The 20796-nt window shown below is 31.0% G+C and overlaps 1 protein-coding gene across 3 annotated transcripts in view; it reads left to right on the forward strand.

The window, feature by feature from the left end:
• The window catches only part of LOC148284599 (homeobox protein caupolican-like), a 167919-nt gene that overhangs the window by 54779 nt on the left and 92344 nt on the right, over positions 1-20796 (forward strand). Inside the window, exon 1 of one of the 3 annotated variants that reach the window (XM_088237680.1) lies at positions 5366-5890. The exons of the other annotated variants lie outside the window; for them this stretch is intronic. Coding sequence (XP_088093806.1) covers positions 5843-5890 — 48 coding nt within the window. The 5' untranslated portion in view covers positions 5366-5842. Of the gene's footprint in view, positions 1-5365; positions 5891-20796 lie in introns of those variants that run through there. 3 annotated transcript variants of the gene reach the window in all.

A 20796-nucleotide genomic window follows, 5' to 3' on the forward strand; every position in this document is an offset into this window, starting at 1 on the left:
TCAGAGAGCGAAAGTGAAAAAAATAGGATTATAAAAATATTTTTTTTATTAGTACTTATAGTGGTTCGCGCGTTAATTTACAATACCACCCATGAGATGATTCCAGGGTTTGATTTTCTAAAAGGTTAACATAAAATGTTTATTTAGAGTTCAAAATGAATATTTTCGTGGTATTTGAAACGTCAATACGGTCCTATTGTATTCGTGAAATTAATGATATGCATGTGCTTAATTTAATAATGCAGTGGATAAAGAGTGAGATGGGTAGATGTATCGTACCTACATGCACCAAATACACTGATTTAATACATTAAATAAACCAACCTAATAAGAACCCTTCTTAAAGGAACACGAATTATTTATTGCGGTCACAGGACACAAGTTTTCCTTCAATTCTGAGCAAACCGCTGATTATTGACAAATCTCTTCTTTACATGTATCTCCTAGGAGCGCAGAAATCTGCGGCGGCCTATAAGTTTGCTAGTTTCGGGAACAGTCCCGCCTTGCCTAGGAGGCTAACACGGATCCCACTGAAATATAAGTGTGTTTCCATGTCCATTCACCTGAGTGCCGTGTACCTCCGTGTCCGTCTGCTTTCCTGATACTCAGTTGGTTGGTACATAGAAACTTAGGGGTACTTACTTCTTCGAACAAATCGCCACTTCCGGCAAGCAGGCGGTTCATTCTCACACGATAAGAATCCGGATATTTTCCACTGAGGACAACCATTTTCTAAAAGTACCCAACGTGCTCATTTTTAATTCATCGCCGTAAAAGATAAACGTTTTTATACTTTAAAAGGATGTTTGAGAACTTCTGCTCGAATCACAAGCTTATTTAACTATTAATAAAGTTTTAAAATATATTTTGTTATTAACCGATTCATTAATAAATAAATATGTAGTTTATTATGTGTGACCTGGCAGAACACTTTTATATTATTGATGTGAATAGAAAGAAGTTAAGGAAATTACAAAAAAAATAAGGTGATTTAAAAAATTAAATGATAAATAAAAAAATATTAAGGAAACAGATAAATCGATGAAAAATCAATGCATGATATTTTTAAACTACAAAATATGTAAAACGCCAAATAATTATTTTTAAAAAAACATTTAAAAACTACTCAGCTGTACTATATATATAAGGAAGGCCTTAACACAATATTTGATTTTGAATTGAAAAAATCTCTTTCCTTTCTCTCCATTATACTAACCTACAATATAAAAATAGCAGTGCCATATGGTTTATAAGTTAGTACCTTCCAAACAGTTTGTAGGTTTATATATACATTCAGTTTATTACTTGGCTTTGATACTTTTATGAATCACATAGCATATAAAAATTATATATTAGGAAAAAAAAATTCTCTCAAAAAAAACATCCAAAAAAGTATCAGGCATCAACGCAAAATCATAGAAGTTAATTAAATAAAAACTAAAAAGAAAACAAAAACACATGATTTTTGTTTGTTCGTCAAGAAATAGGATTGACTTGGTAAACTTTTGTAACTACATGACATGTACATAATAAATTCAATATTACTTTGGTAATATTTAAGGTTTTCCAATAACGCAGAGCTATCGTTTCCATTATAAAATTAATATTTTTGGCTCAAATCACCTTTTTATTCAACGGGGTAGGATAATGGCATATTTGACAACAAGATTCAAACGCTTCAAATACGTATACATATATATGACAGGTGAAAAAAGACGCATTAGCATAATACGTACTTTGATAATGTATTGACCAGCATTACTCGGCGACCATTACACCATTCCATCCCCTATATTTATATTGTAATTCTATGGTTGAGTTTTAAGGTGGTTTTTATAATAGCAATCGCCTTGTGGTCTAGTGATCAGCTCGTTTGCCTACGATACGAGAGATCTCGGGGTCGGTTCCCAACATGCTTGCCATTAAATCTGTGGCTTGTATCTAGAAGAACCAATGTCAAATTGCATTTTTTTCTTGTCACCATTTTCGATGTCAAGTAAAAAACTTGCATATTTAACTATTTTATAAACACATACATGTGCTGTTATGTTTTTTTGATTATTAATATTTGTTAGTACTAATACATAGTGTAGTTTTATTTATTTGATTTATTGTGGATAACTTATATAGCGCCATTTTCGTAATAAAATACCTCAAGGGCGCTTTACATGGTGATTCTATTGTTAAGTTAATTAAATTGAAGCTTTTAAATTTGTAATTTAATTAAAATAATTTATTTTGTTGTCACGTGCTACGGATTTATCCAAATGATTTAGTTGTCAGTGTGATTGCCTACCATTCAAGAGATCCTTTTGTTTGTTGGTATGAAATATATTATTTTTTAAGATGCTTTATTACTATCATAATTTGTTGTCCCTGGACTGACACTTGAAGCGTAAGACTGATTATTTATCTTTTTGTGTTAAAAATGATCAAGATAAACTACGAGTGGTGTACCAATGCAGTGCTCTATGCATTATTAGGTGTGAAAAGAGGAATGATGATGATGATAAATGTTACGGTTTTCGACATTGGCTCTTATAGATCCAAGCTACAGAAATAATTTTTAAATGCTTACATTATTTGAAAACTATCTGATCAAACAATATTGTGTTGTATACTACCATGTTACATATATTTTTTTTAAAATTACGAAATAAATTAGGTATTTATAGTAATAAATTGTTCAACACATGTAACAGAGAAGTCCTTCCTAAACACAAAAATTTCCTAGTTTGCCGGGACCTGAAACAAAGAAAATTTTAAAATTATTATTTAAATATTCATTAAATTAAAATAATATAAGATTGATTTTCCTTATATTCAAATTGAGACAGATAACCGATTCTTTATGACAACATAAATTATTTTTGACTTGGTTATTTGTTTTATCGCTATCAGTTTGTTTTGTAAACAGATTTACAAATTGGATAAATGTTGCTTTTTGTTTTAAATACTTAATTGTTTTTTAAATATTAAATATAATTTATTTGAACGTATTTAAAACTTTTTTGCATAAAAGTAAAATTAATTAAATAAATGTATAAATGTTTAAATGTCCAAGCACAGACTTTCTTACTATTGTAACACAATAAAAAAAATGACAATGGACCAGTAGAGTAGCCGCAACTGGGTAGGTAGGTTCCAACAAAATAATATATGAGTTAATTGTGTAAAACAATAATTTGTTTGCATTTTTTTTTGTAACTGGATTTATTGAAATAAATAATAAAGTATACAAAACTAAAACAAGCATTAGGTATAATATAATATCAAAATAAGCATAGAACCAACAAACCACCTACTCAACTTACCAATGAATTAATAATTTTATGCGTAAGCGTAGGTAGGTACTTGACTAGTTTATTTTTTTGAATAAAAATAAACATTATCTTATTTGCAGTATACCTTTCTTTGTTGTTATTAATAAAATAAAAATGATAACTAAAACTGTGTTGGGTTTCTGGTTCAAAGTTTTTAGAAAAAAAAATGTTTGAACCAGCTAATGATAGACTGCAAATTTTGTAAATGCCTAGATTTTTAAATTTCCTTTTGAGAAAATTAACCTACCTAATTATGCCTACCTATTAATCTTACATATATCTAACTCGAGATCCGTGAACTGTGTAAGGCTGAGGCATTTATCATCGACAGAATCAAGAAAGAGGTGGTGAGTTGGAATGGACAGCAAAAAACGACTAAAAAGATCTAGGATGTGAATGTTGATGGGTGCAGAAAACGATGAAGATCGAGAAAGACATGGCACGATCAAACCCATCAAATACTTGAAGATGGACATGTCTAAAGAAGGAATAATCGGCGTGCGTACATGAGAAAATGCATGAATCTATAGGAAGTGAGGTCTGTATCTTTGAAGATAGAGTAATATGACGTTTATCCTCTCTGCCTACCCCTACGGGGAATCGGCGTGATAGTTTATTTGTGTTTTTACAACTACCTATTTGCATACTAATTCTACATTTAAATTTATTAATTGATACTGTTTTCTGTTGTTACTTACCTTCGTGTTAATGTGTGGCTACTTATATAAAATCTAAAACCCACATTAACTTATTTACTTTTCTTCCCTAATATCTACTTTTCTTTCATAATTTGTCACGGAATTTGCTATCGGCGCAGACGTAAAAAAAGTAGGCCACTGCGTCAAGTATTTAAATAAATGGGCCAGCTTAATTTAATTAAATATGAATTAATACATATAAACAATTTCATGTTCTCTCTTTAGTTTAAATATTCATATCATTATAACCTTTGAAAATATATTAAAAATAATAAATTACTTTAAAAGTACGCTTCCGTAATATGTATGTATTTGCAAAGGTATAAAAAGGTTTTTTCTTTTTACAAAGTAATTATTTTTTTAATCGCTTGGTTTACACAATACACACTTTTTTTTTAGTTAGGAGTGTGCAAAAATGACTAAATTTGAATAAAAATAATTAATATCTTAAATGTAAACAAAGTGAGCAATAATTACAACAATGTCTGATGTTAATGGGCAAATTAAACTTTAAAAACACGTTCCTCTGCATAATTTAGTGTAAATTTTTTAACTTTGTTAATTTTTAAAAATTGATTTGATTATGCCTGAATACGTATTGCTTGAATAAAAAAAAACCTAACAAAGACTACACAACATTATACTCGTGTAGTCAACAATACATTATCTTTGTGTATTAAAAAAACATTGAATGCATATTTAGTTCCTTATTTTATGCCTAGAAGTAAGTACCTACCTATTTATGAATGTAATATATGTACGAGTACACAATGTGGGTTCCTCATTAAATCAGTTATGAATCAAATAAAGATCCAATATTGAAAATCTTATGGTATTTAAATTTAGTTTAAATGAAAATGAATTATTTACATCTTGGGCCAGAAGGTACATAAATAGAGAAGAAAAATGCTCGCAGGGTAGATACAACTACGAAGAGTGGGTAACATCGTCATCATCTGTAAAGTTGTCCCATATGTCGTGGCGGGACGTCCCCGCGGACCTGTAGTACACTGGAACACCTTGTCCCAATCGAGACACTTTTTTGCCACAAGAGATTTGTTCGCTCTCCTCGTAAACCTTTTCGCTTGTAACGCCAAGCCCTGGGGCCAGAGGCGGAGCCTCACCCGGAAAAGGCGCGGCCTAGCCGAGAGTGGGGATACACGAGCCAATAGGCGCCCGCGCAGCGCGCTTACACCCGTAGTTTTCACAGTTATAGAAGCCTTTTTAAAAGCTCTCCGGGCTTCCTATTCGGCGAGCGGGCCTGACTCCGCCTCTTCGAGAGGAGAAGGCGGGGCAGAGCGGAGGTGAGGGGGCGACAGTGAACCTATGCCAGTCTTAGGCGAGAGGCAATCGCGGTCGGCAGTCCGCTGGCACAGCGCATGTCTCTGGACCAAATCTTACGAGTCAGTGACACATGACCGACCGTCCGAGCAACAAGTTTTCAAATCATTAAAAAAAGTGCAATCGCGTTAAGAAATCGGTTCAACTTTCCTTGAATAAACTGATTATTTAATGGGTAGAATTATTTCAACCTCGCGGTGACCGCCGCTTTACGCGATGGAACTGAACTCGGGACAAAAGTCAAACTAAACCCGGGTCGAATGTTTCACTAACCCGGGTTGAATGTTTCACTAACCCTGTCCGAATGTTACACTAATTCGTGGCCCATGTTTTACTAACTCGGGCCAATGTTGCACGGCGTGCGTTTAAAGTGACGGACCGATGAAGGACAATGGACAGTTCGTGAGTAGTTAGCAAGAGAGGTGACTCTAGTGTTAATGTTAATTAGTTGATAGATTAGTGAATTGTTTGTATTAGAAGATGGCAGCTTACGCCCAGTTTGGGTATTCATATCCCCCCGCATCGCAGGTGAGTTTTTACATTTTAAAATGTTACATTTATCTATGTGACAATTGAGCAAAACAATGACACCGTTTTGTTTCTTTAGAAAAAGCTTTAAATTTACGGCATTATGTTTATACTGGATATGATTACTCATAGCGTACTTATATTGAACATTAAATTATTAAAAAACACAACTAATTTTACTATAAATTAAAAAACAAACTCAATAAATCTTTATTGACATGTACCTTACATTCAATTCAGAGTATTAAGGTTACGATTTCAACTGAGACAATTAAAATTTAATAATAATAATTTGAAGGCAAATTCGGTATAAAAAATACTTTTGGAAATAATGTGTACAATAAGGGTAGTCAATAGGTATAATCAATTCAGTTGTGATCTTTTCATTTTTAAAACATATAAAACGCATATCTTAATTCATGTTCCCCTTTATAAATTTTTTTGTTTGATCTTTGGTCCATGAAAATTATATAGTTCGTACGTACTTAAAAGTAGATACAAATTTAATCAGAATGAAAAATCATTTAATGAAAATTCACATTTAATTATTATCTTGGCCATAACTTTCTAATATGAATCTACGTAATTTGTGCAAAATTCTCTTGTTAATTTAATTACAAGAACAGATATTTTCTTTAAAGTGCACAAAAAACAGTAAAATAATGTAAATGTAGGTACTATAAACAATTATGTGGTCTTAGTATTTATTTTTATTTCAAAAAGGTCAAAATGACTAAAGAACGTAAAATAAGTCATTTATTATAAAAAGTATTTTATTACAAAATGAGTAAATCATCCGACGCAATTTGTCAGTTTTCTTTCGTTTACAATTAAAATTGTTAGCAGCATTGGAATCGTATTAAGTTTATGAATATTTTATACTTAGGTATGTACTTACAATCTAGGTACTTATAAATAAAGTTTATTATTAATAAAACGTGTAAAATCGGTACTTAATTTATATTCGTAACTCTTTTTTGTGTGTAATAAAACATTAAGAAAACATTACCTACATATATATAATTAAATTTTTTTTCTGATTTCATCAGCTGTTGGTACGAAAAATAACTAATGCAGGTAGGTATACCTACTAATTTTCTTAATGGAATTTGTTTGTTTAATTATTATTTTGATAGGGTAATGAAATCGCCCCAATCTTCGAATTTATATTGTTTATTGTTTTTAACATCTATTATTCGAAAAACATTTTTGAAAAACAAAACTGTCAAGTCAAAGAACTGAAACCTAAAGAGAGGGAAGCCGAGAATCCTGTAGAGCAAAAGTCATTATCAATAAGCTGTTTATTTATTTTTGGTCATTTTTAATAAAGCAAAAATAACCCAGGTTGGACAAAATTATTATCACCGGGAATCGAACCCGGAAACCCGTGCGTCTGTCAAGCATAATTTTCATTAGGTATACCACATTTCATGGTCGTTTTGAAAAATTCTTTTATTAAAAAAAATCTATAAGTCATGGGTAAATACGCATTCAAACAGATTTAAAAAACGGGATAGGGGTGCCAATTTACACATTGTGCAACATTCACCATTCTGCCCATATTTGAACATCCATATTTCTTCGAGATTTGGGTATGTTGATTTTGAAAAATGTATTTATTTTTTTTATATATTTTTTGTATCACAGTGATGATTTACAGCGAGAAACACCCAGTCTTTTAAAAAAATACATTCAATTTTTGTGTTCTCAGAAGGAATCAAACCCGTAACTTTCTGTACGCGTGACAAATGTCTTAGCCGTTATACCTCGGAGGCCGCTATATGTTATACTTAATATGAATAAAAGATACCTAGACTATAGATACAATTAGAGTAGTGTCGCCTTTTATCGATTCACAATAACTTTAAAATGAAAAATGACGAAATTAGTTTTTTTCACTTAACGAAAGCTCCAAAAAAATACAAACTTTTGTAATACTTTATTTATAAACAAATGCGTATTTTCTATGAAACGATACAGTTATGTAAATATTTTGTAATCCAGTCATTTTTAATAATGTTTCCCCAATTTTTCAGTACGAAACTTTTATTTGCATTCAGGAATATTCCGAATATAACCGCGTATGGCGCGTATGTATAATAATTTTAATGTTATTTTTGTAATCCGTAAGTAGTTTGGTAGGTTGTTAAAGCGAATTCTGACATCTGCCAATAGATGGGGGGATATATGTCAAAATAGTGAAAGCTTTTGTGAACTGAAGAAGTGACATGACGTTAGCACTGGCGCATTATACAATTATATTATTGTCGAATTGAATGCGTCGCAAGAGTCTGTTGAAAGATGCAACGTATTTTGACGTCTTTCTTTGAGATTTGATAATAGTTGTAGCGTGGGTAGGCGCTGCCACCTAGCGCTCGAGGCGGGAATCAAAAAATATTTTTAAAATCTGATTAAAATAATAAGAAGTTGCCTTATAATACCTAATAATAAAACGTAATAATCATAATTATTGATGTTGGAGCGACCTAATAATTCCGATGTGCCTTGGGCATCTTGAACCAATAAATTTATAAATATTTACAAATTTGTATCATGTACAGGCTGTTACAAATTTTAATGGAGATAAAATTCCTTTTATCTGTCACACCGAAATACGAACTTTAATAATAAAATTATAGGAGGGCTAATACTGATTGAACCAAATCTAGATAATATTAAATAGTCGTTTATGTTCAATATATTGGTAAAATTGTAATAACTTGTAGGTATAATAATTATTGAAATAAGTCGATAACTTGATAAAATTGAATCAAGTTTGTTTAATATAAAACGTAATTTTAAGATTTTTAAAACTTATTTGTAACATGTGTTCTCCTACCTAAAATTTGATGAACAATATTAAAACTTAGATATGAAATTGTGATTCTTATGTATCATATACAAACATCTTATGTATTGTTTGCAAACCAACACAATTAAAAATATAATTTTAAAAACAATCCCATTTGAAATTTGGCAAAATATATGTAAAATATATACACATCGGTATTTTATTGTCCCTGGATTGGCGTCCGAAGCTTAAAACGGTTCATTTTAACTTCAAGTAACAGATAATCTAGATACGCTGCATTTGGTGCATCAATACAGTGCCCTATGCAAAATCGAGTATTAAAAAGAAAAAGGCATTAGCGGTTTATGAATTAACAACTAACTAACTAACTAACTAACCATCACGCCATTTCCCCAGAGGGGTAGGCAGAGAGGATAGAACGCCACACCACTCTGTCCTGGCACACTTCCTTTGCTTCCTTCACATTCATACATCTTCTCATGCACGCACGTCGATTATTCCGACTTTTCACATGACCACTTTCAAGAATTTGTTGTACTTGATCATGCCATGTCTTTCTCGGCCTTCCTCGACTTCTACAACCAGACACATTCGCATCATAAATCTTTTTAGCCGTTCTTTCATCATTCATTCGCTCCACATGACCGAACCATCGCAAAAGACCTTTCTTAATTTTGTCGATAATACATATTTATATATTATTTTTGAGAGAGATAGAAACAAAATAACAAAGAAAAAACAATAAACAATGTAGGTACATTTTTTTAACACTGGCATTTCACAATTTGTCATCCAACAAGACAATAGCCTGTTCTAAAGCTGATAAATTGTGAATTTACTGGTTTTGAATCAATAGAAAATTGTTTCTAATATCGGTGTACAATAATATATCTCAATGTGTACAAAAGAAAAATTATATTAAGCATCAGTAAAGAATAATAATATGGATACACATTTTTTTTATATAAAACGTCAATACACATAAACAAGAGATAATTTCCATTTTTTAGATTATAGTGCTTTCTATGTTTACTTTTATATCAGTACTATTGTGTACCATAATTACGTGTTTACTTATATTTTAAATTACTTTAATTGTTATTATTATTACTATTTTTTTGTTTTTTTTTTTGAGACAAAAGAATTTAGTGTATTTAAAATACTTGTATTTTGTACCTCTTAAAGTAAAAAATATAAAAATTCTATTCGTTTTAAAATTTTATCTGCCCACATTGTTTAATATTTTTTTCATATCTAAATATGTTCTTTATACAAAACTGCTGTGTTATATATAGTATTTATGAAACAAAATAGTTTTCAATTTAATTTTACAAAATTTAGCATTATATTGAAGTGTTTATATTATTTAATATGTATCTTTTTAAGGTAAAAGGCACTGCGTGCCTTGTATATTAATAAATAATTAAGTTAAACTAAGCATTAATAGAAAATAAAAATAAAGGTAAACAAAATAAAAATATAAATATAATAACACCACGGAGAGAGATGAAATTACATTGAATATTGGACTCACTGCATTACTTGGAGTAAGTAATAATCATTCTGCAGTTTTGATTTATTCAAACACCCTGTATGAAATAATATGATAGAGAGTGTGTTAGTAATAACCAGTAGCGTTGACTTCCATTCGCTGAGAAACAACTTGATTATAAAATTATGTGCTAGATTATATCGGTAAGTATTACAAAATAAGGATAGTGAATAATAATAGTATTAAAAACATTATTATGGAATTTTTTAATATTAGGTGGAAGTTTGGGTTTGGTTTATTACTTAGGCATTAAAAATTAATATTAAAGCGCAATATTATTTCCTGACTGTTTCACCAAACGACGAGTATGAATATAATTTCAAGTTGCTAGAATTTCATTCGTCCATGCTCTTTGTAGCTGCAAGATGATTAGTAATCTAGCTTCAATAGGTAAATGATATTAAATATCAATTATCGTTTTTTTTTTAATGAAAAGAAATATTTGCGTTCTTATGATTTAACCAAATTTTTAATTTTGAGAGCCATTTTCAACGAGTTGTAAATAACTGACTATTACAAAATGTAATCAAGTTGGGGTAAAGTGGGATTCGAACCACGGAACTTTAGTCCGTGAGTCCGAGACACTAGCCACAGGACCACAACCCGAATATATAAATTAAACGGGGTCTAGATTTCCAACCATCCATGCGCTCAGTAGCTGCAAGACTTGTTGTAATCTTACTTTCATTTTTATAAATTTGTTTTTTATTTCGTTTTTTAAATATCACTTAAACTCTAAACTTCATTATCAAAAAATTTTTTTAAAAAAATATGAAAATCGACGCTAGATTTCTTACTGTCTATGCGCTCTGTAGCGGCAAGACGCGCTTTAATCAAACTCCTTTATATCATAATTGTAATATACCTGAACGGGGAACTAGAATCCCAACAGTCCATGCGCTCTGTGGCAAGACGTGCTGGGACGTCTATTTATTGTACAGCGCCCTTGAGGTGATTTACACAAAAATGGCACTATGTAAACCATCCAAATATATATATATATTAATGTAATGTATTTCAATCTGTTATACAGAAGTAAATTGATCAATCCTACGATTCAGGCGTCCACCCAGTTACAGTAAAATAATCACATTAGCTCAGTTTATTGCAGAAAATCGGCGTTTGGTATAATATAAAATAAAATATGTTTTGTTTGCAAAACGGTGAAAAAGGTCCAACCAAGTAAAATTAAGTGTAATACAATTGTGAACAATTGAATTACAAGTGAACATAATTCCGTACGGCCCAGCAGGAATCGAACCCAGGACCTCGAGAATTGAAGGCGAAAGCGCCAACGAAGCGGACTTACTTCCGCTCTGTTTATCATATCTGTATTCTTCGTCCACCAAACTTTTTATAGTATTAAATAATCTGATGCATAATTGTTCATTTGAACGGTATAAAGATATATTTCATCAACGAACCCAATACCTACCATCTTAAAACAATCTTTAATTAAAAATAAAAAAAACAAACAAAATGATGAATTTTCGTTAAAGTTTTTTAAAAAGTCCTTTATTATTTAAAAGACAATGTTTATTGCCGTACCTAACCATTTTCATGTTAAATATGTTATCAAAACAAGTTTCAGTAAATACCTGCTCTGAAAGTTATAATCGATTGATAACGGTTCAATTAATTGTTATATATTATATTGTAATATCTACCTTTAGTTTTTGTTAGTTAACAACAGATCTGCATTACATAAAATAGTAAAATACATGTGTACCTTTATGGAAAACTTATATAATAATATTAATTGCAAATGACGCTTCCGCTGTAAAAAAACAAGTTTGCTTGAACATATTACAAGATTTTTGTAATAACGATAATTTAGCAAATTAAATATTCTAATGTTTTTTGTTGCAACGCATAGACATGCACGCTTTGCAAAACGCATACATTATAATAAATCTTCCTTATTTATATTCGTAAAAGAAGATACTTAATTACTTTTCACATGCGCTGATTAATATTCATCAAATTGCTAGGACCGTCAATTAATACAGTAAAAACAATCAACTTTTATTTCAAATAAATTATTATACACAAAACGATTATTTTAGTTTTCTTTTAAAAAAACAAAAAAATGTATTAATATGATGGAAAATCAAAAGGATTTCCGCCGATTAAGGTAATAGCTAATCAAGAGTCTTACCAAGTACCTACGGCAAGTTGACGTGAGTTTGGCGTAAAAGATGCAATTGACCAAGCTATCATTATAAAACGACCTAGACTCTGCTCCGGAAAATCTAAAAGAACTATCCATTTCGGATGTACTAGCTGACAGACTTCTTACGCTTTGATCAGTTAAATCTCGGAAATACGAATAGTTATTATATCTGTACGCCAGGGGCGAAACGTCCAAATAAGCGATTATGCACAGCTTATTATTATATTTCATTTTCGAAAATAATGTTTTGTAGTAGTAACTATGTTTATATATTTTTTTTATTTTTGTATATTTATTTTAAATCACCTTTACCGTTTATATATTTCTACAAAAAAATATCTATATAGCTCAGCGCCCAGCCCGTTCTCAGTATACCATGAAACTATTTTATTACCTCAGCTCATTCCTCCATACAAAAAAGTATACGATATTTTACATCATTAACCCAGTTTTGTTTTTTTTTGCATTAAAAAAAAGCTTGCAAATTAAAAATATAATTTGAAGATTTTCTCTTTGGAAATAAGTATTTCGAACATTATTTTCGAAGGGTATTATTCTTTGATAGATACCGTTGACATATAATGCATCACAGAGGACATGTGGAGTTCAGAGTGGCCATTTTTAGCATTATTTATTTTAACAGGAATCGGCCAGTGCTTAGTGTTGATATTTCAATAATAATAGAAATATCTGTTGACCGTCATTGTGGTATTTTTTACTAAACGGATGTACAAGTGTACTATTTAAATAGTGTAGAATAAAGCTACGTATAGCTAGTAGATAATAAAATATATATTGTTTGAGTTTTTGAGTTTATATTTTTACAGAACCAAAGAAAAAATAGTAATCTATAATAATTACATTCCTTAAATTCTATATTATGTACTAATGTGTAGGTACCAATTAATAATATTTTTTGTAGATTACCTTAAAATAAAACACCGTTTGCCACTGCTGAACGCAACCAGCGCATTAAATTCGACGAACGTGCATTTGAGAGTATTATTTGCTTACCGGGCAGAATCCAGAATCTAAAAATAGTTAGATCTGAATTGAAACTTATTAAAAATACAATTATTTACAATAATCATTATTGTCAGTTTAAAATCCGTTTTATTTGTAAGAATTCGTAAGAAAAACCCAAAAAGAAATGTTGCTAACATGGTAACCTCTCCATAAAAATTGCAATGTTGGAAAACAATAGTAAATTTTTTAATTTAATTATTTTCTTGATATAATCATGCTTATTTCAGCTTTGGTTACCTTCGCCAAAAATATTTACCGGTTATAATAAAAAAATGAAATATAAAAAAAAAGTTGAAGACGATTATTATTGTATCAGTTTGTCGTGATTTGCTCAAAATAAAGAATGATAGATTTCGGCGGGTTTGCCAATAGTACCATTATTTGTGGTCGCAAGCCCTGTGGCGTGCAATGCTCTCCCAGTTGAAGTGTAAAACTGTGAGACTGAAGGAATGCTTCGGAAAAAAACTTAAAGCCCACCTGTTCTCTAAATTATTTTGAATCTGTAGCACGTGATAACAAAAGAAACTATAGTTAATAATTATTACTGAAAAAACAGTTTTAGTCAGTAAAAATTATTCAATATGTTTATTATAGAATGACACACATTAAATGTGTAGAACTGATTGCATTTTTTAGAAGATTTCTTAACAGGTGAAATAATTTCATGTAGTGAATTTTCCAATAATCCGTTAATTTAAAATTGTATTACCCATATACATACATACAAATATTTTTCTTCGTACTCGTAAAACGGTAGGCCTTTTTAATACACTTATCTATGACTACAGACTATCATGATTTGTATAATGCATTAAGTTGCTAGATTAAAGAATTCAGATAGCCATAATTATGTAGTCCAATAATGGCTTCTTAGAGTTTTTTATGCGTCAAACGATTTTGAAAGCCTTCGATGTAATTTGGGTGAATATTTAATATACGTATTATAATGATACATTATTACTTTTAAGTCTCATAACTTCAATCAAATTTTTGAATGGTTTTGTGGGGGGTCGGATAAAATAATTAAAAAAATGTTTTTTACTAGTATAGTATAGATACATTTTAGAAGAAAATTATGTGTAAATATACCTGAATTAAACAATTTTTTTAAGCAATAGGTTAAATCTACTTTCGTGTAATTTCAATGTTTTTTTTTAATACTTGAAAGATATTATGCATATTTCGTAGTTTAAAAATCATGTTTTAGTTAGGGCATGTTTCAAAATTATGTAATATGTTTCCCGCGGCACGAGACATTATTTAAAATATCAAAATAACAAGTAAAAAATAAAAAATACGAGTTTTTATAGTAGGTATACGATACATATGATTAAAGTCATTTTTTATTTGGGAGTAGTTATCGAGTTGAAAAGACTCGTTCAGGATTCTAATTTTATTACACACACAAATTTATATTCTTCAATTCACCCGAACATGGTAAAAAGAGATGTTTTAGTACCAATACAGCTTTAATTTCTCGATATATGTTATTGTTTGTTCTAAATTTTAAAGTATTTTAATTTATCTTGTAATGTATGAATTTACGTATATTTTATACATGTATATATTTTAAATATTTGTTCAGTTACATCTCTCCTTTATCGCACTGAGAGTTTTTAATATTTTGAAAGAGCGTATTAAGCTCTCAAGGACATTTCAAGAGGAGTCAAGGACTGGATTTTCCTTAGTGGGAGGGGTATGAGTGGGAAACTCCTTGACGATTTTCCGAATATTTGAGTTTGCTGTTTTCTATATTGATGAACCATATATTTTTTTTTTTTTTAAATATTATGTTTTTGACCCAATGTAATATTTGTGATGATATACTCGTATGTCTGTGTCAACTAATTACTCGTCCCAATTTAACTCAGGACTTTTAGTCCTATGCAATAGGGATTTGTGTCTCAAAAAATATGTTACTAACTATTTATAAGTAAATAAATAAATAAATGTACTTCTACCTAATAGATATTGATTTGAAAGTTAGTTTTGCCCTGAAATATGCCATTGTTCATGGACGGGCACCAAAAGCGAAAGGCTGATCACCTCAACTTCACGAAACCAGTATGATCAGTATTCTACCATCATAAGCAAAAACGCAGCTATTTGACAAAAATCACTAAATGTATTAATGTGAGGCAATGTTAACAAAAAAAGAACTATTTGATATGATACAAAAACCAAAAACGAATAATTCTGTACCAAAAACAGAATCATGTTTTTTTAGTTTTTAAGCAATAACTTAGTACCTACCTATCCAAAAATTCATAAGCAAAAACACATTGTATAATATTATTATTATTATGGATAACTTATATAGCGCCATTTTCGTAATAAAATACCTCAAGGGCGCTTTAATAATATGCGTTATAAACGCACACAGGTTTTATGCTGAGAAACAATTGACATAATGTTTTTTTTAGTTATAATTATTTAAATTAGCTTAAAGTTGATAAATAACTCAGAGTGATTATACGCCACTGGCTAATAGAGTCGCCCATATGGACAAAATCCATTATACGATTATCAACCACGAAGTTAGCTACAGTTTACATCAATACAAGGGACCGTAGGTACTCAGGTAGGGAATCGCAAGCGCAAAACGGAGCCGTCCGTACACGTTTGGTGTCGAACTAAAAACCAAACCCAAAAATTTGGACGCTTTTGTTCTATAAATATTTTATTTACTTTAAATGTCGTATCTCAAAATATGACCTTTGCAAATTGGTGCCTTTTTGCCTATAAGGGCAGTATGCACTACAATTAGTGTATTAGTGCTGTGCCCTACGGGCGCTACAGGGTGCGGATAGGGACCTGATGACAAAATACATTTGTTTGAAAATACAACATTATTTTCGAATGCGTATTAAGTCGAGTTTACGAGTCGACCTATTTTATCGTTTTTGGCGTATCATCTGTGATAAAACGACGGTATATTTAAAAATATGTATGTATCTTCACACTATCTACATGACGTTAGGTATTGAAGATGCCATGTTTGACGTTTTTATAATCTATGGACTCGAAACTATCCTGATTGGCCAGAAATACAACAGCTGGCTGATAAAATGCTGGGTGTAGCGAAAGGGTCATAAATTGTTTTTATTTTTAAATAATTTATTTGTACATATATTTTTATCGTATTTTAAATTATGGGAAATGTGAATTCCATTTTATCAGGAACATATTAAACTTGCATACTATATATTTTTTTTATTAACAAATATCTTGACAAATGAGTATAAAATTACAGGATAATTACATACATAATTAATAATAACGTTTCTACCTCTCTAATAGAATTATTATTATTAAGGATAATTTCTATGATGCCATTTTCGTAAAAATCATCTCAAGGACGCCGTATAATCATCCCAACACATCTTGCAGCTACAGGGCGCATGGACGGTTAGAATTCTAGCCCCCATTAACATTTTACGAATAAAGTGACTAGCGTGTTTCTAACAAAATTACATATGAAATCTAGATAACGATAACAGCAGCTACAGAGATTTAGAAATTTTAACCCTTATTTTTTTACTGTAAGAAGTTATTGTTATTTAGTTATAAATGTGTGGCAACAGAGAGAGAAAACATTTTTGAAAAGGAAATATGGAAGTCTAGGCATTTACAGGGCTAACGACCTTTCATTGACTGGTTTAAGTGCCCACTTTAGACTCTGTGAAACATTCACCATTTTGCCTATGTTAAACATCCACATTTCCTCAACTCTTCCATCTGTCAAACCACAAACAAATACCTGTCCGCAAACATTTGGACATATTGACTCAAAAAATGTATGTATATATGGATAAATTTTACAGCGCCGTTTTTGTGAAAATTACCTCAAGGGCGCTGTACAATAAATAAATATCCCACCACGTCTTGCAGCTACAGAGCGCATGGATGGTTGGGATTCTTGTTCCTCGTCTCCAATTATGATATACAGGAGCTAGATTACAGCACGTCTTGCAGCTACAGAGCGCATAGACAATAAGAAATCTAGCCCCTATTTACATTTTATATTTTTATTAATAAATTATTATAACGATGGCTTTTTTTATTATGAATTAATATAGTGTTATAAAATGACGCATGTTTTTTTTCCTAATAAAATCTACTTTTATAATACATTTAATTAATGTTGTAACTACAACTTTCCAAAAAAAGAGACTAGCTCTTGTGCTTGGAGAGTGATTTAAACTTAAACTAAACTGTCTACAAAACTTGTCTACAAAACTACTACATGTCCACAAAAATTTGCACAAACTCAAAATATTGATGTTAAACTTAAACAGTTATTTAGTAATTTGAAGTTGTAAATATAATTTTGAATAAACGCGAGAAAAAAAATAAACGAAAAAAAAAAAAAAAAAACAGAAAACAATACTACAGTAATACCAAATAAAATATAATGCTGTTATACTTGGGTTCAAAAAATTTCTTTAGATTGCCTTTGAATTTATTAAGTGATATACGAGTATCATTTCAAATAATTTTTGGCTCATTATGGCGAATATTAAATTATTTTAACTAATTATTTGGTCAGTTAATTTACATAAATAAATAAAAACAAACAAACAAACCATCACGCCGTTCCCCCGCAGGGGTAGGTAGAGAGGTTAGAACGCCATATCACTCTGTCTTTGCATATAGACCTCGCTTCCTCTACATTCATACGTCTTTTCATGCGCGCACGCCGATTATTCCTACTCTTGACATCTCCATCTTTAAGTATTTTATGGACTTGATCGTGCCATGTCTTTCTCGGTCTTCTTCTTAAATTTTTTAAATGTCACACGTTAAACAGTGCTTATCTAGAGTCTGGCGGGGGAATGCATGTAAATTGTGGTTATTTCTAGAAATATGTGACCAAATAGCAAGAAGCACATGTGCAAACTGACCATAGTATCGAAGATTACTAAACTGTCGAGCGAATGATTTATTGTGCTTGCTGCTTGCATGGAGAAAAAGTAAAAAAAAAACGAGTAAAGAAACGTCCACCTGGTAGTGTAGTGGTCAGCGTGTTTGCTTACTATGCTTAAGGTCCTGGGTTCGATTCCTGGGAAAGTCAACATGAAATGTTTGTTACACAGACCGCAATATTTCATTGTCCCTGGATTGGCACCTAAGGTATAAGACTACCCTCACCTTATCCTCTTGTCACTCAGTGCCCCATGCACGATCAAATGTGGATTAGATAAATTATATTTTAAATTTTATTTACTTCGTTGCATTGTTTACAAGAAGTAATTTAGACGTCAAACACATTTCTTGACATAAATTTTTTAGACCTTATCGATAAAACGTATAATTTAGAATTTATTAAATTAAATTGCATTACTCTTCGCGTGTTATTTGTTCTTAATTATTTAAGGCGTAGTGGTGTAAAAAACGTACCACGTATTTGATTTTTTTACTAGAACCGTGGTAAATATAATATAATATTTTATAAATAACAACATTTATAAAACAACCCAGACATTTCATTCTTGCTAACATAGGCCACTAGTCCCTGACTGATTTAAATATAAGTAGTTTTCAACTTCATTACATCTTTTTACACTATAATTAAAGAAATAGTAGGGTTTTTTTTACTTTGTATTAAAATAAAAAGTTGTGATTCAATGAGTCAAAAGTCAAAAGACTATGCCGAAAATTCCACTAGAGATGGTGGTGTAATGTCATGTCATGTTACGTCAAGCAAAATATGGAATGTTTGAATACTGGTATAAAAAAATAAAATTAGCACGTATATATTTTCTTTACTAACTTTGTATACTTTGTGGAAATCTGTTATTAATTCTGAGTTTATACACTATATCTGTTTGTTTACTATAAATATATATGTAGTACTGTTGATTTCCCAAATAAAATAAAATAAAATAAACATATGTAAACATATACATATAATAAACATATACACATATAATGTTTGACAGTTTATTAATACTAATTCGTAAAAATAATCATATGATTTAAGCCTGTTATGGCACAGTACGACTTTATTATTTTTTTAAATATGAGACCCATATGAATTAAAGTTGTGTATTATACTTAGAATCATGAGCCATGATAGTCAGATTATCATAATCATCAGCATCATTCTGATATGGTGTCCACAGAGAGCCTCCAGGAATCTTTATTGGGTGCCAGTTCCAGGGCGTCGTCCCAAGACAGGTTCGCGTTCCGTAGTTCTGGCATTAGCTGTTGACAAACAGCAGCGGACGTCCAGGACGTTGAGAACCTGAAAGTAGGCAAGCGTGGTTAAGGCTCTCAGGAGGCATCGGCAGTATGGCCCAGCCATTCGTATCTCCTCCGCTTGTTGTCACCGAATTCAAAGCACCGCACACCCAAGATTCTTTTCGATTCAAGAGTGAGACGCCACGATTCGCACACCTATGTGTGCGAATCGTGGCGAATTTTCGAATTTTTATCGAATTTTTATTCCTCTATAGGAATAAAAAACCACACAAGAGGGAAAATTATTTTTTTTGAAAACTTACAGGAATAAAACTACTGTCAAAGTTTATGTAAAAAAGTCCGAATTAATTCCCAAAATGTGAGCGCTGAAACCCTTTACAAAACGAAAAACTTTATTTCTCGAATTAACGATTAGGGGAATTTAAAAATCTCAGTCCGTCGTGTTGATTAATCCTCTTTTAAATAACTAGATTTTTTCTTAAAAGAAAGTCTACGATCTAATTAAATAGGGGTGAGTTTTCAGGTAGGGGGCGGTTCTCCCTTGTAGAAAGAAGGCAGAGTAACAAAAATAAAGCTGTTATATCACCATCATCGTACTACAGAGCAAACAAAGGGGTCGCTAGACGGAGTGGAAGATGGGCAAACATTTGCGAGCCACTTCACCGTATCGGTCGCCAACTGTAATCTCTATTGGAAAGTACCACATCATGAAAGTTGATATGTATTTTGAAACTCGGATCGGGCATATTGCATCCCCTCGTAAATAGTGCCACAAGTAAAAAAAATAGTTCCGAGTTAACCTAAATTTATTAAAACAGAAAGAAACAGAAAAAAATTTTTGGGAAAATAATACTGAAGTCGAGGCATTTACAGGGTTTATGACCTGTCGTTGGCTGGTTTATTTGCCCACTTTACACACTGTGTAACATTCACTATCTGACACCCACATTTCCTTAAATCTTCCTTCTGTTGACTTAAGTAAAGTAAAAGTGCCGATTGCTTTATTGATGTCGGTGAGATTCATCAAGTTAAATAATTATTAATCATCATCACCCCGCTCACCAGCACCTAATTAATAATTATAAATAGCCGCATTGGTTTACCAATTGCAGCGTATTTTGATATTTTTTGTTACATAA

This window comes from Micrasema longulum, unplaced genomic scaffold, assembly GCF_059751315.1.
Source record: "Micrasema longulum isolate JH-2025_06_02 unplaced genomic scaffold, ASM5975131v1 h1tg000107l, whole genome shotgun sequence".
In the NCBI taxonomy this organism is placed as follows: Eukaryota; Metazoa; Arthropoda; class Insecta; order Trichoptera; family Brachycentridae; genus Micrasema; species Micrasema longulum.